Consider the following 27,107-nt stretch of genomic DNA (forward strand, 5'->3'; position numbering starts at 1 on the left):
ATTCCTGTCTTCCACTATATACCTCCTGTGTTGTACAGGGTTTGTCTGTCATGTGACATCAGCCCAGGGACATAATGATGCAATGACAGATGCCACATTTTATGTGTCAGACACTGTGCTGCATACTTTGAAAGTGTTCTTTGACTTAATACTCATAACCTATGATGCATAGCTGCTCTCTTGGACACCCAAGTCACACGGTTGATAAATGCTTTCTTCCACCCTGGATTGTAAGTTCCTAAGAGAAGGGTCTCTGACTTTTCTCTGGATTCCCATGCTTAGGATTCATTCATTCAACATTGATTGAGCACCTACTGTGTGCTAGGCACGTAGCTGTTGGTGTTGGAGGAGGTAGATCTATGAATTTAAAGGAGAGTTCAGATTTAGCATAAGTTCTACACAGAGGCACATGTGAAAGCCGAGGGAGAGCACAGCTGAGTGCCACAGTGGTGACATTTGCTATGGGTCTTAAAGATCTGTAGGAGTTTGCCAAAGGAGTGGTCTGGAGACCACTGGAATGTACAGGGAGCACCTACCTGTTAAGGGAACATGAGAAGTTCAGCCTGGCCAGATGGAACTTGGGGTTGGTGCAGGGGAGGCATGTGAGACAAGGCCAGAGGAACGTGTTGGCACCAGCCTGTAAACAGCTTTGGCCGACCTCAGGAGGCAGCAGGTTCCCAGTGAGGCAACCAGCAGAGACACTGTGAGCCGAGGCAGCAGGATTAGATTTGCTTTAGGAAGCTCACCCCCTTGGCATGAGGGAAGTTGAGTTGAAGGGGCAGAGGGTGAGACGGGCACAGTAGGAGGCTGTAGCAAAGATCCAGGATCCGATGACTCAGGCCTGAGATGACACAGGAGGTGGGGGAAGGCGCATACTGCCAGCCAACACCATCTGAGTTCAGTGACTGCAACCTTTCCTTTATGTCTCAAGCTTGCTGTCCAGCATGTTAGTTGCGGTGCCTGAGAAGCGTTCACCAGAAGACCCTGTGCTTTCTCTTGACAGAGCCCCTGTCCCTCCCCACTGAAACGGTCACCCCTGCTCTATTAGTTTGCCACCTCCTTCCTGCCACCCCTGCCTCCTGATGCTAAATACTCCCTTCCATGTTTTGATATTAGAGTTGAATAGGTAAATGCATTCATATAGTTCAAAAATCAAAACACATAAAAAGGTTTGAATTGAGAATTATGCCCCCTTTCACTATAGGTAACCACTTGTATTAATCTCTCATGTATTCTTTTAGAGTTTCTTTAGGGGAATATAAACAAATTCAAGCATGAATTCTTACTCCTTTTTTTACATAAAAGGTAGCATACAATACATTCTTTGTTTTCCTACTAATGTATCTTAGAGATCTTTCTGTATTAAATATATCTGTGTTTAGATATTTACATGTGGATTTATTTTGTAGATTAATTTCTGAATCTATATCAGATTTTCTATATCATTCTAGATAATAGCTGTCTAGTATTCCATCATGTGGTACACTATAATTTATTAGCTATTCTCCTCTTGATGGATACTTAGGTTGTTTTCAATCTTTTGTTACTACAAATACTGAATGAGCTTGTAAATTTGTTATTTTGTACATGTGTAAGATAAGTTTTCCTAAGTGTAATCATTGGCTCAAAGGGCAAATAACTTTCTAATTGTAGACACAGCCAAATTCATCTATAAAGGCTTAGCAGTTTATATTTGCACTTGTCATTTATTAGATTACCTATTTCTCACAGACTTGCCAAAAGTGTGCTGTAATTTTTTGTATACTTTTGCCATTCTGATAAGTGAGAAGTAGTGTCTCAGTGGAGTTCTAATTTGCATTTTCTGTAATTCTGAGTGAGCCCGAGCACTGAACATAACTTCAGGCCCTCATGCCGGGTTGTTTTGGAGTCCTGAGAACCACCCCATTTCCCAGACGGAGAAGCTCCGTGTCCACACAGCTTGACTTAAAGTATGACAGGCCTCCTCAGCCTGGTCCTTATTTTTCTTTGCAGATAAGCATGAGACAAAATTGAAGGGGGTCATCTATTTCCAGGCCATCGAAGAGGTATACTATGACCACCTGCGCAGTGCAGCCAAGGTGAGGCGGGTAGAAGGGACAGCCATGGGGAACGGGTAGGCTCTGGGAGCACAGGCCTCTAGCCTACCCTCTTCAGAGCCTTGGACTCATCCTTTTTCTCTTCGTGAACTTTCTCTTCCTCTCTACCTCTCTCCTTCCCAGAAGAGGTTTTTCAGCTTCACTTTGGCAACTGAGGTACCCTTCCCCATATATAGTAACTAGAACTACCACGTATTAACTCCTCCATACCCTACTTGACCCTGACTTTTTACTCTCTCCTAAACCCCTCTCCCTTCCCAAGGCCTGAGGGAGGAGCAAAGGTGGGTTGCAGAGAGCAAGAAGCCCCTGTGGGCTTGAATTTGGCTTGCTTGCTTCCCTCTCCTGAGATGACAGCAGGATGTCTCCCTACGGGGGCGGGCAATGCAGAAGGGATGTTTAAAAAGGGGGGGAGGGGTCCTTGACTAGATTTGGTAGAGTGGATTGATAAACAAGAGATAATTGAGGCTGGTCATCTGCATCCGTGCAGTGCAAGTCAGCCTCCCTCCCGCCAAGCCTCAGATTCCCACCCTACCCTGATCTCTGCTCCTCTGAGTTTCTGGGATCCAGCATCCCACTTGTAGCTTTTCCCATCTGCCTCTCTTTTCTGGAGAGGAGAACTTTGGTCCTCCCTGGAACAGCCCTTTGTGTCTGATCCTTTTGATATTCACTTTTGTGCCTGCGGGTACCAAGGAACAGTGCCCCCACCTGCCCAGGTACACCCCTGTCAAGGTCCAAGGACTGTCCAGCTATGAGGAGGGGAACATCTCAGCCTGGGGCCCACTTGACCTAGTGGGTACTAGGCTTTAGGCCTACTTAGAACGCATCCCCGAGCTCCAGGTCATCCTGGAGACAGGGAGGAGAAACGGCAGACGGGGAGGGAGGTTAGAAGAATGGTCCTGGGCATCAGGGCTGAGCCCTGCCTTAGATTCTCCTCTCTCCCCACACAGAGCCCAAACCCAGCGCTCACTTTCTGTGTGAAGACCCATGACCGGCTGTACTACATGGTAGCCCCCTCTGCAGAGGCCATGCGCATCTGGATGGATGTCATTGTCACCGGGGCTGAGGGCTACACTCAGTTCATGAACTGACTGGCATGGGCCTCCTGGACCCTCAGGTCAGCCCCAGGACCCATGCCTGACCATGGCTGCTCTGTTTGGCCCTGGAGACAGAGTCACACCCTGGACTCCAGGCCTCACTGGGGCACTCCCAGAGGACCTGGGAGGGCAGAGTGTGCCTGGGGCTTTTGTACAAGACTTTGTAATGTTGTTTAAGGAGCTCATCCTGGGAGTGTCTGAGCTTGGCCCTCTAAAGAACCAGCCAGGAGATCAAAGGTAGGGTGGGGGCTTTGCTGCCTCCTGGGAGCCCAGAATTTGCAATAACTCTTTAGAGTCCTGCCCTCCCTAGCCTGTGTTCTCTTTTATAAAGAACAAATTATGGTACCTGAATCTGCCAAAGATTCCCTCTTGCCTCAGCCCCCTTTGCAGGGGACCTGAAGGATGAGCAGAGCCACATCCAGAGTGGGGTAATAGCTCAGGCAGTGTATTTCTCAAACCCTGCTCTACCCAATTATTCTCCTGCAATTATATTTTTTATTACTTTGCTCAAGGGCCAGAGACCTCAAGTGTCATCCTTGAGGTCTCAGCCCCAACCCTTTTTGCAAACCCATTACCATGGTCACCATAGTAACTGCTTCATTGCCATGGTTACATACTAATTGCTGTGGCTCTATGGCTCAGCCCACTGCTTAAGCTGCGGGCCCATCTGAGGGTATGTGCCATCATCTCTCCAGTCCAAGACCTTGAGTATCTCATGCTGGGGGGAAGGGACTGATCAACTCCCTGCCTCCAGCCTGTGTCTCCAGGCTCCGATACACAGCCTGCTGCCTCCAACTCCCTCCCCTGGGCCAGCCCTCTCCCTTCAATTCGTGCCTTGCTTAGAGCTAGAAGGGATGAAGCTGGAGTTTCTAGATCCAGAGGAGGAGCAATGCGAATGGGAGATAAAGCTACAATGGCTGTCCTCAAGATTTCTGGGGCTGAGTTTCTGACGGACAGAGGCTGCTTCCTTGGGAATGTGAGCAGGAGAGGAAGCAGCAGAGAGGGAGGAGTCTGAGGTCCAGCTATGCTCCCTTTGGCCTCAAGAGGGCGATGAAAATGAAGAGCAGAGGTCCAGGTTGGCAGCTGTCTGGCCTCAGCCCTTCAAGCCTTAACATTAGCCCACCTCCCTGTCCCCTTTTCCAGCACTGGGACATGATTGCTGGGCCCAGCTGAGTGATTTTCAGTATTTGTAAGCATCTCAGCAGAACAATAAAGCATTTGGAGTATGTGTTTGGGAGGCCGAGTTGTGGGGCCTGGGGTATGTGGGGTAGGAGGGCTTGGTCTTCCCCACAGAGCAGAATTTCCACCTTATTAAATGTCACAGGATGGACCCAAAACCAACGCACGACCTCCGGGTCCCGTCCCTGCCCTCACTCCACTATGACTGGGGACTGACCAGGGCACAGGAGGGCATGGGGTCGCCAGGGATAGGGGATGAAGAAGCAGAGGAAGGTAGGGAGTCGTGCACAGGTTTAATGAGGCAGGAGCCAGAGCCAGAGGAAGAACTGAAGGCACACAGGACAGCGAGACCTGTTACTGTGGCAGGAGGCTGAGTGGAAGGCTAAGCAGCAGGGCGGCTGCGAGGTAGTGGGGCTCCGGGAAAGCCGCCTGGGTCCCTGAGCTCAGCCGGTCACCATAGCGGTCCAGGAGCATCAGGACCACTCCATTGGTCCAGCCAAACCCCTCCTGGAGAGAGGCACAGCCGATGGGGCAAGACCTCTGGGGAAGGCCCCCAAGTCCTTTTAGCGGGGTGTGGGATCTCTACCCAGAGGCTCTGACCCACCTAGAACCGGGGCTACCAAGGAGCACCAGTCAGGCTCCTCCCTGTGGACCCACAGACTTGGGAGGCCTAGAGAGGGGAGGTCATGGTCAGTTGGGACAGCAGAGCCCCGTAGTTCCCTGTGGGATGCTGACCCACTCACCTGAACTTCATACTCCCCTCCACCACCCGGCTGTCCACCGTTGCTGATGTCATACTGAGGACAAGAGGACGAGCTCTAAGGTCAGACCTGCCTCCAGTCCCTACACCCCAGCCCTCTAGGGGAAGACGGACATGGGAGTCCCTTTGAGAGAAACTGCTCTGATCTGTGGCTCTTACCCCTGCAGTTCTCAAGATAGCCACTGGGCGCCGCCACTGCCCTTAGGCCTGGGCTTTGCAAAGCCTGACAATTCTCCCACGTCACCATGGGGAGGAAGACTAGTGGGCCTGGGCCCAGGGCCAGCTCACCTTCTCATACATGGCCGACTTTTGGGAGTAGACATCGAAGTTGGTTCGGATCCAATTCTGTGCCAGCTGGAAAGCCACTTCCTGGGTCTTGGGTGAAGGAGACTTGGCCAGACCTAGACCCCACCCCAAGTCGGGACCCTGAATCTCCACAGCCTCCATCCAGTGGGCACAGAGGCCCGAGCCCAACTCTCCTCAAGGAGGGAGAGGGGCCCGAGCCCTAAGACCTCCTTCCTGGAACCACAGGCCCACCCTGTGGTAATCCCAGGCCTGGCTCTAGAGAGAGAGGAGCGCGGATTCCCCCGACACACGGTCAGGTGGACATAACTGTTTGCTGAGTGGGAGGCAGAGAGAGCAGAGAAGTCAGAGAGAGGCCCCCGCATCCTCTGTTCACACCTACCCAGCACTAGGGAGGTCCATCCTTCATACCTCTGGCTTCAGGCCCTGGGAAACGCCCCATCCCTGCCTCCTACCTCTGATGACCAGGTCCTGCAGGGGGGCCCAGGCATTGGGGAAGTCCCACTGCTGGGCTGTGTTCCGGAGAGAGGTCGGGATCCCGTGTTGGTAGGTCAGGATCTGGCTGTCCTGGAAGGTTCTAGACATCACTATGACTGTGGGTGGGGATTGGGCAGGGAGCCAGGAGGCTGAGCCCTCCCAAGCTAGGTGTCCTTTACTGAGCCTTCTCTTCTTGGCTCACAGCTGCCCCCTGGTGGCTGCAGTGAGACCCTCAGGCTAGGACATGGAGGTTTGTTGGGGGAGGGGAGCAGGAGGCAGTGGCTGCCACTTGCCAGTAGTCTTTGCTCACTGTCTGGGAGAGAGTAGGTGGTCCTGGCCCCAGTGTACCAGCCTGCCTTTCTGCCCACCTCACCTCCAGGTATTTCAGAGCCTTGTCTACGACACTCAGGTCAGAGAAGCAGTCGGCCCAGAGAGGAGCGAGGTTAGATGGGTAAAACTCTTGGTTCTTCTTTCCATTTTCAAGGTCATAGTCAAACCAGGCACCCTTCTCCTCATCCCACAGGATGGCCTTCATGGCAACTAAGCGTTGTTCCCGCAAGTTTCTGTACTTCATAGCTTGAGAATCATTCCCTAGGGTGACACTGCCTTTAGGGCCCTGTGTACCATGTGAGGCCTCCTCCTGTTGTCCTTCTCAAGGGCTAAGAAGTTTTGAGTACCAAGGGGGACATGCCCACCTGGAGTCCACCACATTTCAAGCCCCTAGGACATGGAATTCTCTGAGTAAATGGCCCTGAACAGCTCCCAGGACCTGCATTGTTTGTCCCCTGGGTACATCTTCAGGAAGGCTCTGGCAATGTGGATTCCCTGGCTCTGAGAGGTCAAAGGGCAGCTGTTTGGGAAGAGGGAGAAAAGGGAGCTTGGATATGTGGACTAAAGTGTCTTATCACAGACTCTAGAAGGCCCTCCCAGTAGGGAAAAATAAATGAAAAAAAAGTGGACACCATTTGTACTCCTGCCCTGGCTGTATTAAGGGTCAGGTCCTGAGCAAGCTGGGAAGCTGACGGTCTTTCACACAAGGTCCTACTTTCAGCTCTATCTCCAAGGCTGAGGCAAGGACCCAAGCTGGACAAGCACCTCCCTTCCTCCCCTCCCATTGGCCTGCTCACCCAGGCTGGTATAGAAATTGCTCATCAAATCCTCTGCCTGGCATAGGAAAGCATTGAGGTCAACAGGCACGAGTTTGCTGGTTCGAATACTGCTAAGCAAGTCAGGGTTTGGGCTTCCAATGAGCCAGCGGGAAGAGAAGTCCCAGCCAGATTCAGCTCCTGCCTTGAGCTCAGCCCACAGAGTCTCCCGGTCCCCTGCGAGAACAAGGCAGCAGCAGACAGGGGACCAAAGCCTGGCATATCAGCAGGCACCCAGCCTCAACCAGACCTCCTTACCCTGTTGTTGCTCACCTTCTGGCAAGAGGTCTGCCAGCTCTGCATCTTTGCTATAGGACTCTGGCCTGGTAAGAGAAGAGTGGGCAGCCTGGCACTAAGAGGCTCAGAGCCCTCATACCCCAACTGAAGGCTGAGCAACATTAACTCAGCTGCCCTTGGGGCCCACAGCCCTGCAATGCCCAGGACTATCAGTCGTACCATATGAGGGGTGGGGCTAAGTCCCCTGCCCTCCTGCCCAGGGGCCTGGGGACACTCAAACAAGAGTTAATAGACAAGAGATTGAGAGGCTGGCCAGGAGGTTCCTCACCTGGGTCCCCCATAAGGGACATGGTAGCGATTCAGGATGTAGGTCTTTCCCCTCGAGCTCACAGAGATGTTCCTGTTCTCAGCCCAGAAGTCCAATTCCAAGGCTAAGGTCCCAATGTTGTCCCTGGGGTGGAGCCAGGCACCACCTCAGCCCAAGCACACCTCTCCAGTCCCACCTTGGGAGGTCTCAGGTATGGGGGGGGCCTGCAGGGCAGCACGGGGAGAGGGTCCCCACCGTAGGAAAGCGGTGTCGTTGGTGTGAGTCACGTAGCGGTTCATCATGAGGGTCAGGAGTGGGGGCTGGCTGCGCTGCAGGTAGTACACGCGGGCCCCGTTGGGGACGTGTCCATAGCTGCCAAGAAGGAGGCCTGCTGACATGCCCCTGCCCAGCTGCCAGAGACAAGGCAAATCCAGCTCTAAAGCCGTGGCACCTGCTGCCTCTCCACCCTGGCCTTGAGGTGCCGGCCCCCTCTTACGTTTGCACCAGGTCCAGGAAGTTCTGCAACATGCCCTTCACCGTCTCAGACATCTCAGAGAGGAGCAGCCCCTCCATCACCCAGTAGGAGTCCCTGGGGGAAGCGGACAGAGACAGCTCAGGCATCCTGATCAGGCATCCTCCCACCGGCCTCTGCCCTACGCACCCAGGCCACGTTGGGTACCCCGCCCTGCTCAGGCCACCCTGCTGGCCCTGGGCTCCCTGCCACGCCCACCCCTGTAGCCCCTGACTGCTCACCAGTAGTAGAACTCGAGGAAGCGCCCACCGGGCACAATGAAGGGGTGTTGTGAGTAGATCAGAGAGAACTGCTCAGGGTGGAGGAGGACCTCTGGCTTCACCTGGAGTCAGGAGCGAGGGCACAGGGAGCCTAGAACCCCTTTTTCCTGTGGAATGGAGGCTGGAGGAGCCTGCGACGCTGCAGGTCCTGGCAGCTGCAGGCTTGGGTTCTGCTCTGCTGTGGGCTTGGGCAAGGCCTGGGCCACTGGGAGCCTGGTCTGCTCACCCCCACATGCGAGCCTCTGGAGTAGGAGCCCTGACTACTCAGCCTGGCACCAGCAGGGGCTCACCAAGCAGCAGTCACTATTAGGACCCAGGTGGGGACCATTTTCTCCAATACCCTTTGCCTCCCAAATCTGTGCTGCCACCACCAAGCCGGGCCCAGAGAGACTCAGGGCCCCCCATTTTCTGGCCCAGGACCCTTTCCCCAGTGGAGCGGATGTAGGTGAACATGGCCAAGGGACAGCAAGGTAGGACCGGAGAAAGGCATGCTGTGCAACCACGTCATGCATTACCTCTGTCCCTTCACTGCTAGCTGTGTGTGAGTGAGTGTGGTTTTAGACGGTGAGAGGTTTTGAGGGGAACAGTGGAATAGATCTTGGGTGTGTTCCCGCGGTGGCTGGCTGGGGAAGCAGCCCGCACTAGCAAAGGAGCCAGGGCCCTGGGGCTAGGTGGGAGGACAGGTTCTGTGCAGCCTCAGGCAAACCACTGCCCTCTCTGAACCTCAGACAAGGAAAGCGCCAACAGAAGGTAGGTCAAAGTGTGCTGGTCACAGGGCGGGGCCCCATCAGCAGTAGCAGTGATCATTCCTGAGCAGAGGCCTGGCCTGAGGAGCTCAGGGAAGAGAGAATCCAGCAGGAGAGTGAACAATTACCAGGTGGTGTTAGAGGAGGAGTTGGGCAGCCTGGAAGCGGCAGGACAGGCTAGGTTTGCCTGGGGGGATGCTGGGAGGTCTTCAAGAAGGAGGTGAAGAGTTAGAAGCAGATGTTATCCCTCTCAGAGACTCCTTTTAGAGAGCTTCTGTGCAAGGATCCAGAGTTTAGGGGACTGTTTTCACGATATGACTCCCAATCTATGTTCTAGTGGCAGTGTGGACCCCAAGCTGGCACATCCTTCTTAGCTTCATCCCTCTTGGTCAGGCCCTGGGCTAGGCCTAGGACACTGATACCTTCTTTCCTAGCTTCTTCCAGAGCTGGTGCAGCTGCCCTGCCCAGGCCCGCAGCTTGGGATCCGAGATCTTCTGCAGGAACCGGGGGCTGGAGGAACACCAGTCCCACAGAGCTCAGGGAGTCAGCCTATTTGAAGGGCCCTCTCCTGTTCTCTGTGTGGGATTGTACCTGTCTTTCCAATCCTCAGGGGTCCAGGACTCCAGCTCCTGCCCCACGGCCTGGAAATGTTCTTTGAGGAACAGCTGCAGCTGCTGCTGGGGGATGCTGTGGTTGTGGGTGCTGACCAGCTCATTGAAGCGCTGCATGACTTGGTCTGAGGAACAGGCAGCAGGGAGGAATCAGTGAAAACCCATGAGCCCCTCGCTGATCAGAAGCCCCTCTCTGCCTGGTCTTGCCCCTACCGTCTCTGGTTAAAGGTTCAAGGAAAGGTAGGGCCTCCAGGTATCTCACCTGGAGCCAAGCACAGTGGCATGTCCACAAATTGTTTGTCGTCCTGGTAGAGTTTGGCCATCTGAACTTGGTGTAGGAGTTCCCCATGGCAATAAATCTGGCTGCAGGGAGAGTTGGGGAGAAGAGCAAATCAGGCCACACTATTAAGGGAGAAGAGAGACTAGTGTCGGGCATATTCCCTGTACTGGACAAGAACTGTGTGTGTGTGTGTGTGTGTGCGCGTGCGTATGTGTGTACGTGTGAGCATGTGCACATGTGTGTGCATGCACATGCACACATATGTGGTAGGTGTTTGTGGGTGGTAGCGACATACCAACGTAGGTCCTTTACTCCTTGTGTAGTAAAGGACCTAAACAATTGCCTGAACCCACATTAATTGTTAATTTGAAACAGTATAGCATTCTTTGTGGAGAAAAGATTACTACTTTCATCAATGACATGTTAGAATGGGATGGATCCCTTCTCTGTACAGATACCCTGTGTGGACCTGATCAGAGGGGCTTATGGCAAAAGCCTATGAGTCATATCCAATGGCAATTGCTGAGTTTGAGACCAGAAAATTTCCAGATGCATTGTACAATATATGCCAGTTGAGAGACAATTACTAGTTTGTTGTTAGGTGTTGATTGAGAACCCCTCTATGACTGAAGGACATAAAATATCTCTAAAACTTAAAATACCCATAATGTCTTGGGTGATACCAGAGGAACACTCTGATAAAGAAAGCATTGCCTTTCTTTAGAGTTCCTTAATAAAATGAAAATTGTTTACAAAGGAACATGCTACTTGGAAAATGCAAGGAGGTACTTAAGAGCAAGTAGCTTCTCTTCCTATGGGGCTGAGGCCCCTGGAAGGACCTCGGGAGGCACCAGGAGGTGCCCTGTATCAACCAACAAAAAGCTGCTTGCTTTACCATGGCACTTCCACAGTATCTTGTCTGGAAGGCTACTACACTCCAATCAACTGATAGAAAGCTTTGGCAAGCATAAGAACAAATCAGCTTGGTGGGCTGGAATGCATGCTGTTTCCCTTACAGTGATGGAAAAAAAGAAAGCTAAAAGCCCCTATTATTTGAATTTTTAGCAACTCATAGGGCAGTGGCCCATGAGCTGGGAAATGGGCCGTGAAAAACCAGACTGTTAAAAGGATGCCTGTATGGGGCATAACCCTAAGGAAATCATATGGGAATTTAAAGGGCACGTTAAAAGTAGCTGGTTGTAGACGAAAATGCTTAAAATACTATAAAATACTGTATTGGAACAGAAGATACTGTACTAATCTGGACAGCCCATAGTTCCAACAATAGGCAAGACATATGTCAAATGGACATATCACATTGCATATCATCCTCAGAGTGGAGACTTGATAGAGAATTGGAAGAAGCAATTAAAACATTTGTGTCTAAAGTGAGGAGAGATGAAAGCATGAAGGGCTGGCTTACACACGTTCACAAGTGTGTGCTCCCACTCAACAGGAGGGGAGTCAATGAATGGTCCCCACGGGATAGATTCCTCTGCTTTTCTGAGGGATCTGGGGAGTGGGGGATGGGAGAGGTTGCTGGTAGGACTACACAATTCTTTTCCACATCATCTCAACTTACTTTTTTCCTACCTAATGCAGTGGTCCCAGAAGGAGGACTGCAACTGTGGTGCCAGAGCAGGGATGATTCCTAAGCAAGAAACAGTAACTATTTTGGGGGGCATGTGAACTTAGATCAAGATTTCTTTTTATTCCTTGTTGGTTTAAGTATAACTATCTTTTTAAACCTTTATATCAGAATTCCTGAGGTCCTATTGGGACAGGTTGTACCTATACCCCATCTGGCTAAATTGGGTTGTTAGTGAATATGGCTATGTTGCCTAGTGGTAGGAATAATCCACTCATTCTGGACCTGTGTAACTCTACCCTGTGTGAACAGAAACGGACTGGGAGGGAGGCACTTTCCAGACTGGTTTTGCTGCTGGCAACCTGGACCAGCACAGTGGCCAAACCTAATGTTTCTTCCAAAGGTAGAAAGGTTTAGTAAAAATGGCAAATGGAGAGGAGAGATAATAGTTAGGAATAAAAGAATGAATAAGTAGGTATGCAACAAAAATAGGAAATCCAACATTACATTGGTGCCTGGAGAGAGGCTCAGAGCAAGAGGTTAATATTGCCTTCAGCATAATTATACTAAATGCCTGAAACAGTTTGCTATGACCACGCCTGCCTTTGGAACCTGACAAAATTGAATGAAAGCCTACAAACCTGAGTGGCATTGCTCTGGAGACATTTCATCTTAGGATATGATGACGAGCTGGACTAATTGTTAATGACTGAAGAGAACTCTAGGAATGTGCCAGTGTTTTTTGACTGTAAGTTTTCAGGTTAAACCTCTACAAAGGATATTACTTGGAAAGTAATTTTTAGGAACAACTCCCTACTGGGTCTTTGGACTGCATGGCTTACAACTCCTGGCAGACTACTTACCCTGTAAATATACACCTTGATAATCAAATGCTTAGGAAGGTCCCTGATTTTATTGGACACCATACAGCAGGGTGAGGCCACCCAGGTTTGCAGGCTTCCATCCAGTCTTGTCAGGTTCCAAAGCAGGAGTGGTCTCAGCAATGTATTGTTTCACCTTTTGGAGGTTCTCTGATAACTGAGCTAAGGGGCAATATCATTTCTTGCCCTGAGCCTCTTTTAAAGTGTTAATAGTGGATTTCCTTAGTCACATTTATTATTAATACATTTATTCATTACTTTACTCTCAGCTACTATTTCTCCATCTTTCCACTGATATGTATCTTCCATCTTTAGAAAGAACATTAGGTTTGACCATTGTTCTAGTCCAAATTGCAGGCAGCGAAACTAGTGTAGCATGTGCCTCTCCCACCATCCCCTGGGTTACATAGGTCCAGAATGAGTGGGCTATTCCTACCACTAGGCAATACAACTGCATTCACTGACAACCTAATTTAGCCACACTGAGTGTACACGCAACCTGCCCCAACAGCCTCTTAGGAATTTTGACATAATTGTTTAAAGGTATAGCTACATATTCTTACTTACAGATCATCCCTGCTTCTGGCACTTGTAGCTGCAGTCTTGGTCCTGGGGCTACTGCATTAGGTAGAAAAAAGAAAGTTGAAGTGATGTGAGAAGAAAGAAAACAGTATAGTCGTACCATCATCTTCCTTTTGTGGGAAGAATCGTATAGTTATACCAACATCCTCTCCACTCCCTATTCCGTAGACTTCCTCAGAAAAGCCAAGGGATCTATCTAGTAGGAACCCTTCCTTGACCCTTCATCTTAAGTGTGAACAGACACTTGTGGAGGTGTATAAGCCAGCCCTTCATATCTATATCTCTCCCTGTCTTAGACAACCAATGTTTTAATTGCCCATTCCAATCCTCTATGAAACCATTACTCTGAGGATGAAAGAGTGTTCTTTGGTCTGAAGAAATGTAACTCAGTGGTCCAAATTGTTGCGGCATCTTTTGTTCTGGTCTTTTTATAACATTTTGAGCATTTGTATCTGAGTATGCAAATTCCAGTCCAGAGCAGGTTATCTGCTCCTCTCAGGATCTGTGTCTACCAGCATCAGTCCAGCTTGCCAGTTATATGTATGTCCTTTCCCTAGGAATCTGCCCTACAGCCATCTGTAGTCTGTCTCTCTTCTTGGCAGACAAAATAGTTCTTACTGGCATTTTGTGCCTCAGAGAGTACAAGTGGACTCTATCTAGATTCAGCCCATCTCTGCATTGCTGTAGCCTCCCAATATCCACTCAGTTCAGGAGCCCAAGTAACCACTTCATATGAGTACAGTAGGATACCCACTTGTCAGCCTCAGTCACCTTCCGATCAAGGAATGGGGTTCTTCTGATGAGGATCAATGTATTTTACTTTAACGCAGCCCTCAGATTCTCATAGTGATTTCTGTAGGACTGCACCAAATAAGGGCATTGATCTTATAGACCAGTTTTCCATTGCCCTTCTTCCTGACCATATGGCCAGCCCATTGGCCACTGACTAAGGGTAGGTAAAACCCAAACAAACAAAGTAGCAAACAGTATGTAATTCAGCCCACCAAAGTGATTTGCTTCTATCATCTTTAATCACAGTGGCAGCCTTCCAAACAGTATGCTATCCGTTCACCTTGACACTGCCATCCATAAACCAAGAGCTGTTTACAGAGCACTATCCAAGTGTCAATAGAGTCTGGCAGCTCCTCAGGTGCTTCTTAAGTCAGTCCTGGGGGAAACAGCACCTGCTCTTGAATATACTGAGTAAATGTATGTTCTCCCAGTAGCATGTCCCCGCATAAACCATTCCCATGTTATTATGGAAATTTCTGGGGACTTCCCTCCCTCTTAGAGCATTTCTCCAATATCACCCAAGGTATTATGGGTGTTTCAGGTTTCAAGATTATCTTATGTCCTTCAGTCATAGGGGCAGTTTCAATTAATGTCTGATAGCATGATAGTAATTGCCTCTCAAAGGAAAATTCTCAGTCCAAGTCTCAGCAGTCATGCTGAAAGGTGTTCAAAGGCTTTTGCTATAAGCCCCAGGCTATGCTTTACAGAAGGCTACAATCTGTGGACTTGGGCAACCTTATTTGTTATCATTTGCAGAGTCCAGTTAATATTGCTTGATGGGTGGATTTACATGCCTTTCGTTTTATAATACTAGATAGTGGAAACATTCTCTGATCAGATACAATGTCCATACAATGTCCTTGTGTCGCATTCAGGTAAAATAGATGCAATCGCTTCACATAAAAACTGCTCAAACATATCAATTTTTGTTCAAGCTTTTTTTGCCTTAATCCCATCAACCCTTACATTCTGAACCATGGCCCCGTTAGAACCTCACCAACAGGTTTTGGTTTTACAATACTGGGTACGGAGAGTGTTCCCCAGTCAGACGTAACAACCATTCTCATAAAACATTCAGTGAAGGAGAAACAACCACTTGATGTAAGGCCTGTTTAAATACTCCAGTTTTCATCAGAACTTTCATCTTAATACTATCAACTGTTGCATTCCTATATCTGCTCAATCTGATTATAGCCCCTTTTAGGGTGTCACCAGTGGGTTTTAGCTTTTAGTACCACAGTGCATGGGGTTCCCATGTCGCAGAGTCCAAGAGACTTCTCTACCCTCTGACCATTTTGACCACTTATATGCATAAGGCATTGAGTTCTTAGCAGTGGATAGAGCGAGGAACCCTAACCCTTTCATCGATTTTTATCCTGATTAAATTTCAGGACAATTGCCCCAGCAAATTGGAGGTCAGGTTTCTCATTGTTGTCTTTGCCTTACAGTTTTCCAAATTCCTTCAAAGTAGGGAGAATAAAACAAATTCATTTAGGGCCTTAGCATTTGGGGTGGGGGCACCCATTGGTCTACTCAACCTCTAAGAGTGCTGCATTAAGACCTTTATTTTGACCCTATAACAGCTGCTTTATTCACCCCGTTTCTTAGTAGCTGCTCAAAGATTTTCACCTGCTGGGATGGTTCCTTGACTCTCCCCTTTCCCTTTCTCCTCTGTTTTGCCCCCGTCAATGTTTGCCTTATTTACCCTATTTCTTAATAACTGTTTAAAGATGTCTCTCTGCTCGGACAAGTTCATTGGTTCTATCCTTTGTCTATCCCATTCTCTTGGGAATCTTCTTCGTTATTTGTTGTTTCTGAATAATTTTTTCCTTCAGAATGGCTCCGAGGCTACTGGCTGTGGATCTTCCCCAACACATTCCTTTATCAGGGTCCCTGCAATGAGAGGCTGTAGTTTGGACTTGCCAGAATCTAAGCTTGGCCCATCTCTCATTTTCATTTCTTGCTATGATAGGTAACAATAACCAAGGGACTGTATTTTTGAATTTTTTCTTATTGTTTTTCATTTTTTTTATACATCCACACAGGCCTTCTTCCTAATCCTTGAACAGCGACCTCCGGGCCTTTCCTCCCACAATTCTGTCCTAACATCACCTTCTCAGAGACACTTTCCCTCCCCTTCCTATCTGAAACACTCTCTGCTCATCTCCATGAGTGGCTCCATAACTTTATTTTACTTTTAATTGTGCTTCTATCACTATTTAGTTCTATCATTACTTTTCTTGTTATTATGTAAGGTCGATGAAGGCGGAGACCTTGTTTTTCTTGTTTACTGCTGCAGCCCCAGAGGTGTAGTGAGAGTTCAATAAATCCATGTTGAACGAAGAATGGACAATACCTGTGAGTCCAGGAGGCAAGACAGGGTTGCGTATCTTTATTATTTGGAGGTGGAAACTATGGCTCTGGAAAGAGGTTTGACTTGCCCTTAGTCACTGAGTTCAGAGGTTAAATCCAGAAGCTCTTTTCAGGCCCTCTGCCCTTGGGCAGAACATTTTCTAGGATAGTCCTGAGAACAGCCCTGTGCAGTTCAAGGAGCAGCTTGGGGGTAGGGCAGGAAGGAACACTCTGGCCAGTAGGCTCCCAGATCATGCATAGCCCATCCTCAGGCAACTCTTTCTTTCCCAACACTAGAAGTCAGTGCCCTACACAGAACCTACTACAAACAAACAAACAACAAACAAAAAACAAATTTCCTTTCCTTCTCTTCCTTCTGAAGGGCTTAAGATCTCATCCCAATCTTTTGGATCCCGGCCTTCCTGCTCCATCCCCAGCTGCCTTCTCACTCTTACCTCTCACAGGATGGGGGTAGGGCCTCCTGTGACCCCAGCCCCAGCTCCAGCAAAAGCAGCAGGCTCAGCTCCCAGGTCCTTGCAGGCATGGTGGCTACAACTGGAGTCAAATGAACAAGCTGAGGCACTGCCTACTTTCTGGGGCAGAGCCTGGCTTGCCTGCGCAACCAGGGCAGCCAAAGTCCACATTTGAAGTATAGTCACCTGAGGGGTGTGTGTGCCTGGTCTATGTGTGGCCTACTTGCCACTTCTGTTCTTAGCTCACAGTAGTGATAGTAGTGGTAACATTTGCAACAGGTCTTAAAGATCTGTAGGAGTTTGCCAAGGGAGTGGTCTAGAGACCACTCCAGTATATATGGAGCATCTAACCTGTTAAGGGAACATGAGAAGTTCAGCCTGGCCAGATGGAACTTGGGGTTGGTGCAGGGGAGGCATGTGAGACAAGGCCAGAGGAACGTGTTGGCACCAGCCTGTAAACAGCCTTGGCCGACCTCAGGAGGCAGCAGGTTCCCAGTGAGGCAACCAGCAGAGACGCTGTGAGCCGAGGCAGCAGGATTAGATTTGCTTTAGGAAGCTCACCCCCTTGGCATGAGGGAAGTTGAGTTGAAGGGGCAGAGGGTGAGACGGGCACAGTAGGAGGCTGTAGCAAAGATCCAGGATCCGATGACTCAGGCCTGAGATGACACAGGAGGTGGGGGAAGGCGCATACTGCCAGCCAACACCATCTGAGTTCAGTGACTGCAACCTTTCCTTTGTGTCTCAAGCTTGCTGTCCAGTATGTTAGTTGTGGTGCCCGAGCAGTGTTCACCAGAAGACCCTGTGCTTTCTCTTGATAGAGCCCCTGTCCCTCCCCACTGAAACGGTCACCCCTGCTCTATTAGTTTGCCACCTCCTTCCTGCCACCCCTGCCTCCTGATGCTAAATACTTTCTTCCTTCCTTTGTTTTTTAAATTTTTAAATTGTGGTTAAATATATATAACAAAATTTTCCATTTCAACCATTTTTAAGTGCACAATTCAATTTAATTTACATTATATTCACAATGTTGTACAATTAACAACATCAGAGAAAAATAACTTTTTATGATCTCAAACATACATTCTATAACCATTAAGCAATAACTCCTAAGGCCCCTCTTCCCACAGCTCATGGAAACTATTATTCTACTTTCTATCTCTATGCATTTGTCTATTCTAGGTTTTTATATAAATGGAATCATATAATATCTGTTTTTTTTGTGTCTGGCTTATTTCATTTAGCAAAATCTCAAGGGTCGTCCATGTTGTAGCGGGTATCAGAATTTCATTCCTTTCAAAGGCTGAGTAATATTTCATTCCATGTATAGACCACATTTTATTTATCTATTCATCTATCATTGGGCATTTGGGTTGCTTTCATCTTTTGGTTATTGTAAATAATGCTGCTATAAACATGACTGTACAAATATCTTAGAGACCCTGCTTTCAGTTCTTTTAGGTGTGTACTAGAGGTAGAATTGCTAGATCATACAGTAATTCTTTGTTTAACTTTTGAGGAGCTACCAGACTATTTTCATAGCAGTAGCATGATTTTACATTCTCACCAACTGTGAGAATGTCCAGTTTCTGCACATTATCTCAACACTTGCTATTTTCTATTCTTTTTTATTTTTTAATAATAGTCATTCTAATGGGTATGAACCCATGTCTCATTGTGGTTTTCATTTGCATTCCTTAATGATTAGTGATGTTGAGCATCTTTTGTGTGCTTATTGGTTATTTGCATATTTTCTTTGGAGAAATGTTTATTCAAGTCTTTTTCTTTCCCTTTTTTTAAATTTATTTTTTTAATTGAAGAAATGGTTTAAATATTTTCCCTCATCTACATCCACTCTTCTCCCTTCCACCTCTCCTCTGGTAACCAATAGTCCATTGTCCATGTCCATGAGGTGTACAATTTAGCAATAAGGCATATATGTAGATAGATATAGATATATATATAGATATAGATATGTAGATATATTGCATTGCGTGTTCCCTTCCTGTAGTTTTCCTTCTGTCACCAATTATTTGACCCCTTTTACCGCATTAACCTCCCTCTTCCCCACTACCCCACACCCTCTGGTAACCATTAGTCTATTGTCCGTGTCCATGAGTCTCTGTTTGTCCTGTTCATTTGTTGCTTTTAGGTTTATATCCCACATATAAGTGATATCTTGTGGTTTTCAACTTTTCCTGTCTGTCTTATTTCACTTGGCATGATTATCTTGAGGTCCATCCATGCTGTTGCAAATGGCAGTATTTCATCTCCATTGTCTATGTGTACCACGGCTTCTTTATCCAATCACCTATCATAGGATGCTTCAGTAGCTTCCATGTCCTGGCCACCATGAATAATGCTGCTATAAACATCTGTGTGCAAATATTTTTCAGATATGAGTTTTTAAGTCTTTGGGGTAAATACTCAGTAGAGGGATTGCTGGACCATATGGTGATCGATTCTTAGTTTACTGAGGGACCTCCATACTGTTTTCCATAGTGGCTGTACCAATCTGCAGTCCCACCAGCAGTGTATGAGTTTTCCTTTTCCTCTGCATCCTCTCCAACATTTGTTATTACTTATCCTATTTTAACTTATTACCTATTCTAACAGGTGTGAGATGGTATCTCATTGTGGTTTTGATTTGCATTTCCCTAATAGCTAGTGATGTTGAGCATCTTTTCATATATTTGTTGGCCATCTGTATATCTTTTTAGGAGAAGTGTCTGTTCAGGTCCTCTGCCCATTTTTGATAGGATCGTTTGCTTTTTTGTTGTTATTGAGTCATATGAGTTCTTTGTATATTTTAGATATTAGGCCCTTATCAGAGGCATTGCTTGCAAATATGTTTTTCCATGCAGATGGTTGTCTCTTTACTTTGTTGATGGTTTCTTTTTTCTGAGCAGAAGCTTTTTAGTTTGATGTAGTCTCATTAATTTATTTTTGTTTTTACTTCCCTTGCCTTTGAGGTCAAATTCATAAAATCCTTTTTAAGTCCAAAGTCCTTGAGTCTAGTTCCTATGTTTTCGTCTATGCATTTTATTGTTTCAGGACTTATATTCAGGTCCTTAATCCATTTTGAGTTAATTTTGGTGTGTGGTGATAGACAACAGCCTAGTTTCATTCTTATGCAGGTGGCTTTCCAGTTTTCCCAGCACCACTTACTGAAGAGGATTTCCCTTCTCCACTGTATGTTTTTGGGTTCTTTGTCGAAAATTATTTGCCTATATAAACATGGGTTTGTTTCTGGATCCTCGATTCTGTTCCACTGGCCTGTCTGTTTTTCTACCAATACCATGCAGTATGATTATTGTCTCTTTGTAGTTTAACTTGAAGTCAGACCGAGTGATGCCTCCAGACTCATTCTTTTTTCTCAGGATGGCTCTGGGGATTCGGGGTCTTTTGTGTTTCCATACAAATCCGACGATTTTTTTTGTTCTATTTCTTTAAAAATGCCGATCGAATTTTGATGGAGATTGCATTAAATCTGTGCAATGTTTTAGGTAAGATGGTCATTTTAACTACGTTAATTCTTCCAATCCAAGAACACAGAATATCTTTCCATTTCTTTGTATCTTCTTCGATTTCCTTTCTTAGAGTCTTGTAGTTTTCATTATATAGGTCCTTCACAGGTTTCATTAGATTTATTCCTAGGCATTTTATTCTTTTTGATGCAATTGCAAAAAGAATTATTTTTTTCCACTTAGTTTTTGACACTTCATTATTAGAGTATAGGAATGCTATGGATTTTTGAACATTGATTTTGTATCCAGAAACATTACTGTATTTGCTTATTGTTTCTAGTAAAGTTCTTCTGGGGTCTTTAGGGTTTTCTATATGGAGAGTCATGTCATTCACAAATAGTGACAGTTGACGTCTTCATTTCCTATTCGGATGCGTTTTATATCTTTCTCTTGTCCGATTGCACTAGCTAGGACTTCCAATATTATATTGAATAACAGTAGGTGATAGTGGACAGCCTTGCCTTGTTCCTGATCTTAGAGGGAAGGTTTTTAGTTTTCACCATTAAATAAAATGTTGGCTGAGGGTTTGTCATAGATGGCCTTTATTATGTTAAGGTACTTTCCTTCTATATCAATTCTGTTAAGTGTTTTGATCATAAATGGATGCCGTATCTTGTTGAAAGCTTTTTCTTCTTTCTACTTGGACCTCCAATATTATATTGAATAACAGTGGTAACAGTGGACACCATTTCTGCCCATTTTTTAATTGGATTGTTTGTGTTCTTGTTGAGTTGTATGGGTTCTTCAAAAATTTGGGTAATAACTTCTTATCAGATATATCATAAGTGAATATCTTCTCCCACTCGGTCTTGGTTTTGATGGTTTCCTCTGCCGTACAGAAACTTTTTAGTTTGATGTAGTCCCATGTGTTTATTTTTTCTTTTGTTTCCTTGCCTGAGGAGATATGTCTGAAAAGAAATTACCATTAGCAATGTCAGAGAGTTTACTGCCTAAGTTTTCTTCTAGAAGTTTTATGGTGTTGAGTCTTACATTAAGTCTTTAATCCATTTTGAGTCTATTCTTATATATGGTGTAAGAAGGTGGTCCAGTTTCTTCCTTCCTTCCTTCCTTCCTTCCTTCCTTCCTTCCTTCCTTCCTTCCTTCCTTCCTTTTCCTTCCTTCCTTCCTTCCTTTTTTCCTTCCTTCCTTCCTTTTTCCTTTTTCTTTCCTTCCTCTTCCTTCCTTCCTTCCTTCCTTCCTTCCTTCCTTCCTTCCTTCCTTCCCTCCTTCCTTTTCTTCTTTCTTTCTTTCTTTCTTTCTTTCTTTCTTTCTTTCTTTCTTTCTTTCTCTCTCTCTCTCTCTCTCTTTCTTTTGTATGTATGTATGTATGTATTTGTCCAATTTTCCCAGCACCATTTGTTGAAGAGACGGTCTTTACCCCATTGTATATTCTCACCTCCTTTGTCTTATATTAAGTGAGCATATAGGCGTGGATTTATTTCTGGGTGTTTTGATTACTGTAGGCTTGTAGTACAGTTCACTATCAGGTAGTGTGATACTTTTAACTTTGTTCTTCTTTCTCAAGATTGCCGTGGCTATTCAGGGTCTTTTATGGTTCTGTATGAATTTTAGGATTATTTATTCTAACTCTCTGAAAAATGCCATTGGTAGTTTAATAAGGATGGCATTGGCTTCGTGGTATTCCATCTTGAAGGATATGGGGAAAGGGAACTTCTGGGTTGGGGGTTGGGGGATATGGCTCAGCCTCACGCTTTGCAACTGTGGCAAGTAATAATTAACTGTTGTTTCTAGGCTATCCCCACTTCTTTGCCATCCCAACTTCTCTGCTTTCTGCCCTGATCCTTGGGCACTGCTGCTGACTGCATGGAGCTCACAGTACTCCTAGGCAGCACTGTTCAGGGAACCCGCCACACCTTCTCCCCTTCACTCCCCTTCCTCCAGCAGCGAGCTCTGGCTGAGAGTGGCAGCTTCTTTGATTTGCTCAGTCTAAAACCCAACTCTTTCTGACCTATGGTAGCTCTTATGCACAGATCCCATGCTCAGATGTGCTGGTGTGCAGTTATGGTGTTTTCTGTTATGTTTCAGATGTCTAGCTTACTGTTGTTTCAAGGGGAAAGATCTGGGAACATCTCTCACTTCGCCATGTTTCTGACATCATTTGAAAAGGAGATTTTAAAAAGCAATCCCATTTTACAATAGCATCTAAAAGAATAAAATGCCTAGGAATAAATTTATTCAAAAAAGTGAAAGATTTGTACACTGAACATCAAAAAACATTCCTGAAAAAAATTGAAGCTCTAAATAAAGGGTAGGACATCTACAGTTCATGGGTAAGAAAGCTTATCATTGTGAAGATGACACTAATATCTACACTGTTCTGCAGATTCAATATAATCTCTGTCAAAATTCCAATAGCATTTTTTCTTTTTGGCCGAAAGGAGAAAGATGATCTAATTCATATGTAATTGCAAGACACTCTAAATAGTGAAAACCATCTTTAAAAGGAAGAAATATGACAACGAATTTACAGTTCCCAATGTCAAAATTTACTACAAATTTTGAATGGGCAAAAGACTTGAATAAGCTTGTATATCAGAAACATGGCACAGTGAAAGATGTCCCCGATCTCTCCCCTTGAAATAACAATAAGCTGAACATCTAAAACTCAACAAGAAACACCCAAACTGCACACCAGGACATCTGAGTATGGGATCTGCACATAAGAGTTACCACAAGTCAGAACCCAGGGTGTCGGGCAGTGGACTGGGAGAAACAAAAAAGCTACCTATTGCAGCTTCTGGAGCTCCCTGTAAGAGGTGGGGGAGAGGAGACTTGTGGCAACTTCTATGACCAGCCCTGCCTGGGAGTATTGTGAGCTCCACATGGTCGGTGGCAGTGAGAGTCATCATGGCAGAAGGCAGAGAAATGGGGACGGCAGAAAAGCAGTGATGGCAAAGAAACAACAGCTGATTTTTGCTGGCTGCAGTTGCAAAACCAAGGCTGAGCTGCAGCCCCCAATCCCAAAACCATAGGGTCCCTCTCCCAATATCCTCCAAGACAGAACACCGGGGAGCCCCAGGGGAATCTGAGCAAATGCTACCTAACCTTTCCTAACACTGACAGGAACTGAGACTGAAGATAATGAGCATGATTAAACATCTATAAGAAAAAAAGACATTATTAAGGCTTTCTATAAAGCAGAGATCTAAGAGGCTTAGATGCTACCTACTGGAAACCAACAGAAAACACCTTCTTTGCAACAGGCTAGGAACTATTTAGGAACTATTATATAATAAATCTTCTTTCTGGAAAAAAAGAAAAAAGCAGAATACACTTCCATTAATGCCCAGGCAGAGAGCTAGTCCATTGAACACCATGAATAACCAAAGTGATAAGACAGCTCAGAAAGAAAGAGAAAAATCTCCATAAAATAAACTTAAAGACATAGAAATATGAGACTTAAATGACAGAGAATTCAGGATGGTACTTCTGAAAGAACTCAATGAGATCCGAAATGAATCATATCAATGATTTCAGGAATTGAAAAAAACAACTAGATGAGCAGAATGAGTTCTTCAGCAAGGAGATTGAAACTCTCAAAAAGAACCAAATGGACCTTCTGGAGATAAAGAACAAACTGCAAGAGGTGAAAATGAAATCACAAGCTTTGGAAATAGAGTCAACCAAATGGAGAAAAGGATCGGTGATATTGAAGACAGAAATCTAGAAATAAAGCAGAAGGAAGAAGAGAGAATCCAAAGAATGAAAAATAATGAAAGAGACTGGAAGAACTAGCTGATGCGATCAGGAGAGGAAACATAAAAATAATGGGTATTATTGAAGGCGAGGAAAAGGAGCAGAGACTAGAAAGCATTTTCAGATAAATAGCTGACAAGAATTTCCCAAATCTAAGAAATGAGTTGGAGCTTGGAATTCAAGAAGTCAGCAGAACACCCAATTGTCTCAACCCAAAGAGGGATTCTCCATTGTATTAAAATTGTATTAAAATTATCAAAAATCAATGACAAAGCAGAATTCTCAGGGCAGCCAGGGAAAAGAAGACGGTAACCTATAAAGGAAAACCTGTAGATTATCGTTGGACTTCTCAGCACAAACCTTACTGTCGGGAGCCTTTTTGAGACATGATGGGAGCCATTAAGGGACACTGAAGAAGTCACATAGCTGATAGCCATGAAGCAGCTGCTGAGACTGCTTAAACAATGGTTCAAGGAAGCAAGATGTTAACTTAAACATTACTGACCTTGGTGGGGAGACTTGCATCATAAAGAAACCCTTTTAAGATAGTGGAATGCTTTACAGCCCAGAAAAGGATGTTCCTACCCTCAGGGGAGGATATATAGGAACTTATGTAAATGTCAGCATTCCTATGGTAATGTACATTGTGCTTTGCCATTGTACTCTGTACTTTGCTATTGTACTCTGCGCTTTGCTATAGTACTCTGCTATTGTATCCAAAAACTTATATAAAGGCTGTGCTAAATAAACTCGAAGCTGCAGCAGTGAGACTGTATGCCCTCCTGAAAGTTCTTTCCTGTCTTCTTCTTTTTTCTTAGGCTTCACCCCCCTCTTTCAGGTGCTGTTCGACTTTAGCCGGCGGGCTGTGGCACCTTACAAGCCAGAAAAGAATAGAATCAAATATTCAAACTATTAAATGAAAGGAACTACCAGACAGAAATAATGTATCCAGCTAAGCTCTCTTTTAGATAGGAATGAGAAATCAAGACTTTTCCAGACTTACAAAAATTGAGGTAATTCTCCATTATGAGTACTGCACTACAAGAAATACTGAAAGGAGTCAGCTCACCTAAAATGAAATGACAAAAAAAATACATAATTAGGAGTAAGGTGACTAGCAGGCTGATAGAAGCAGAGAAGTGCAAACCTTACTAGGAACGGGGCATTATAAGCTTAAAAATAAGAGATTTGCTATTGCAAGATAGTAATGAACGTTCAGCATACATAGGGACAAACTGAAACAACAATGACAGAAAAGGGGAGGATTCAAAGATCCAAATTTGCAAAGGAGAATGGAGTTAAGGCATGTGAAGAAGAAAATGGATGACTGTATATATGTAACTATCCTTTACATATTCGTAATGGTAACCACACATCAAAGATTCAGAACTGAAGTATATAACATAAAACATAAGAGGGAAAACCCACAAAAGCCAACTAAAAACAAAAAACAAACAAACAAAAAATGAAACACAAGGACAAGGAAGCAATGGAAACACTGAGTTACCAGAAAGCAAAAGATAAAATAACTATAAGAAGACCTCATATTTCAACAATCACCCTAAATGTAAATGGACTGAACTCACCAATAAAAGGCACGGAGTTGCATAATGCATCAAAAAACAAAATCCAACCATATGCTGCCTCCAGGAGACACATCTCAGTTCCAAAGACAAATACAGACTCAAAGTGAAAGGGTAGAAAATAATATTCCAAGTAAATGACATTCAGAGAAAAGCGGAGTGATAGTACTAATATTGGACAATATAGACTTCAAAACAAAAATGTAAAGAAAAATACTGAGGGATACTTCATAATGATAAAGGGAATCATTCATCAAGAAGACTTAACACTTATTAATATCTATGCTCCCAATCAGGGGGCCCCTAAACATGTAAAACAGTTACTAACAGAACTAAAGTGAGAAACAGACCAAAACACTATCATAGTAGGGGACCTAAATACCTCACTGTCAGATATGGACAGATAATCCAAACAGAAAATCAATAAGGAAATAACATCCTTAAATAATACATCAGACCAACTGGACATAAGTGACATTTAAAGAGCCTTCCATCCCCAAACAGCTGCTTATACATTCTTCTCTAGTGCACAGGAACATTCTCAAGGATTGAGCACATACACAAACTGGGACACAGGGATAGCCTCAACTAATATAAGAGAGTTAAAATCATACCAGCCATATTCTCTGATATAATGCTTAGAAACTAAAGATCAACTATAAAAAGAAAGCAGAAAGAACCACAAATACATGGAGATTAAACAACATACCACTGAAGAATAACTGGGTCAGAGGAGAAATAAAAAGAGAGATCAAGAAATACATAGAAATGAATGATTATGTTAGTAAAACATATCAAAAATTTTGGGAAACGGCAAAAGTGGTTATAAGAGGAAAGTTCATATCATTACAGGCCTACCTCCAAAAACAAGAATGAGTCCAAATAAGCAACCTAAAGCTTCATCTTAAAAAATTAGAAAAGGAAGAACAAATGAAGCCTAAAGTCAGCAGAAGGAAAGAAATAATCAATATTAGAACAGAAATAAATGAAATTGAAAACAAAAAAAATAGAAAAAATAAATGCAACAAAGAGCTGGTTCTTTGAGAGGGTTAATAAAATTGACAAACGTCTGGCTAGACTCACTAAAGAAAAAAGAGAAAGGACACAAATAAACAAAATCAGGGATGAAAGAGGGAAAATCATGGCAGACACTGCAGAAATACAAAAGATCATACAAGAATACTATGAAAAATGTATAACCCCAGATTTAATAACCTAGAAGAAATGGACAAATACTTTGAAAGATACAACATTCCTAGACTGAATCAAGAAGAACTGGAAAATCTAAATAGACTGATCAGCAGTATGGAAATTGAAACAATCATCAAAAATCTACCAAAAAGTAAAAGCCCAGGACCAGATGGCTTCACCAGTGAATTTTACCAAACATTCAAAGAAAATTTAATACCTATTCTCCTCAAACGCTTTAAAAAAATTAAAGAGGAGGCAATACTTCCCAACTCATTTTATGAGGCCAATATCACCCTGATACCAAAACCTGGTAAAGATAACACACACACACACACACACACACACACACACACACACACACACACACAAATACAAACCAATATCTTTCATGAACATA

General features: G+C 45.1%; 2 protein-coding genes across 14 annotated transcripts in view; one reads left to right on the top strand and one right to left on the bottom strand.

Moving 5' to 3' along the window:
* The window catches only part of PHLDB1 (pleckstrin homology like domain family B member 1), a 44,189-nt gene extending 39,769 nt beyond the window's left edge, over positions 1-4,420 (top strand). For 8 of the 12 annotated variants that reach the window (XM_036220535.1, XM_036220537.1, XM_036220532.1 and 5 more), the window contains 2 exons: positions 1,993-2,078; positions 3,044-4,418. In XM_036220535.1, the coding sequence (XP_036076428.1) occupies positions 1,993-2,078; positions 3,044-3,184 (227 nt within the window). In that variant the 3' untranslated portion in view covers positions 3,185-4,418. Of the gene's footprint in view, positions 1-1,992; positions 2,079-3,043 lie in introns of those variants that run through there. The other 4 variants (XM_036220528.1, XM_036220531.1, XM_036220530.1 and 1 more) reach the window with 2 other exon arrangements.
* A 123-nt stretch (positions 4,421-4,543) lies between these two features.
* LOC107507912 (trehalase) lies at positions 4,544-17,026 on the bottom strand. 2 transcript variants are annotated; one of them, XM_016139311.2, is made up of 15 exons: positions 16,678-16,777; positions 10,010-10,110; positions 9,728-9,872; positions 9,559-9,646; positions 8,352-8,452; positions 8,095-8,187; positions 7,854-7,970; positions 7,620-7,742; positions 7,328-7,377; positions 7,037-7,231; positions 6,283-6,500; positions 5,888-5,999; positions 5,418-5,530; positions 5,113-5,166; positions 4,544-4,876 (listed from the first exon to the last, which is right to left on the bottom strand). In XM_016139311.2, the coding sequence occupies exons 1-15, from the start codon at positions 16,764-16,766 to the stop codon at positions 4,724-4,726; spliced, it is 1,752 nt and encodes a 583-aa protein (XP_015994797.2). In that variant the 5' UTR covers positions 16,767-16,777; the 3' UTR covers positions 4,544-4,723. The 2 variants fall into 2 exon arrangements, with proteins under 2 accessions (XP_015994797.2, XP_015994796.2); XM_016139310.2 differs by having other exon boundaries at positions 4,764-5,166; positions 16,678-17,026.
* Positions 17,027-27,107: the final 10,081 nt, after the last annotated feature.

Source organism: Rousettus aegyptiacus, unplaced genomic scaffold (assembly GCF_014176215.1).
Source record: "Rousettus aegyptiacus isolate mRouAeg1 unplaced genomic scaffold, mRouAeg1.p scaffold_m13_p_5, whole genome shotgun sequence".
NCBI lineage: Eukaryota > Metazoa > Chordata > Mammalia > Chiroptera > Pteropodidae > Rousettus > Rousettus aegyptiacus.

What these genes read in the sequence shown, in the direction of transcription:
- LOC107507912 (XM_016139310.2), bottom strand. Translation starts at nt 16,766, where the DNA reads ATGCCTGCAAGGACCTGGGAGCTGAGCCTGCTGCTTTTGCTGGAGCTG. An exon ending in AACGACACCGCTTTCCTACG is followed by an intron (nt 7,743 to 7,853) that starts GTGGGGACCCTC and finishes GCTCCACCCCAG; the next exon opens with GGACAACATTGGGACCTTAG. An exon ending in CAATTTCTATACCAGCCTGG is followed by an intron (nt 6,501 to 7,036) that starts GTGAGCAGGCCA and finishes GTGTCACCCTAG; the next exon opens with GGAATGATTCTCAAGCTATG.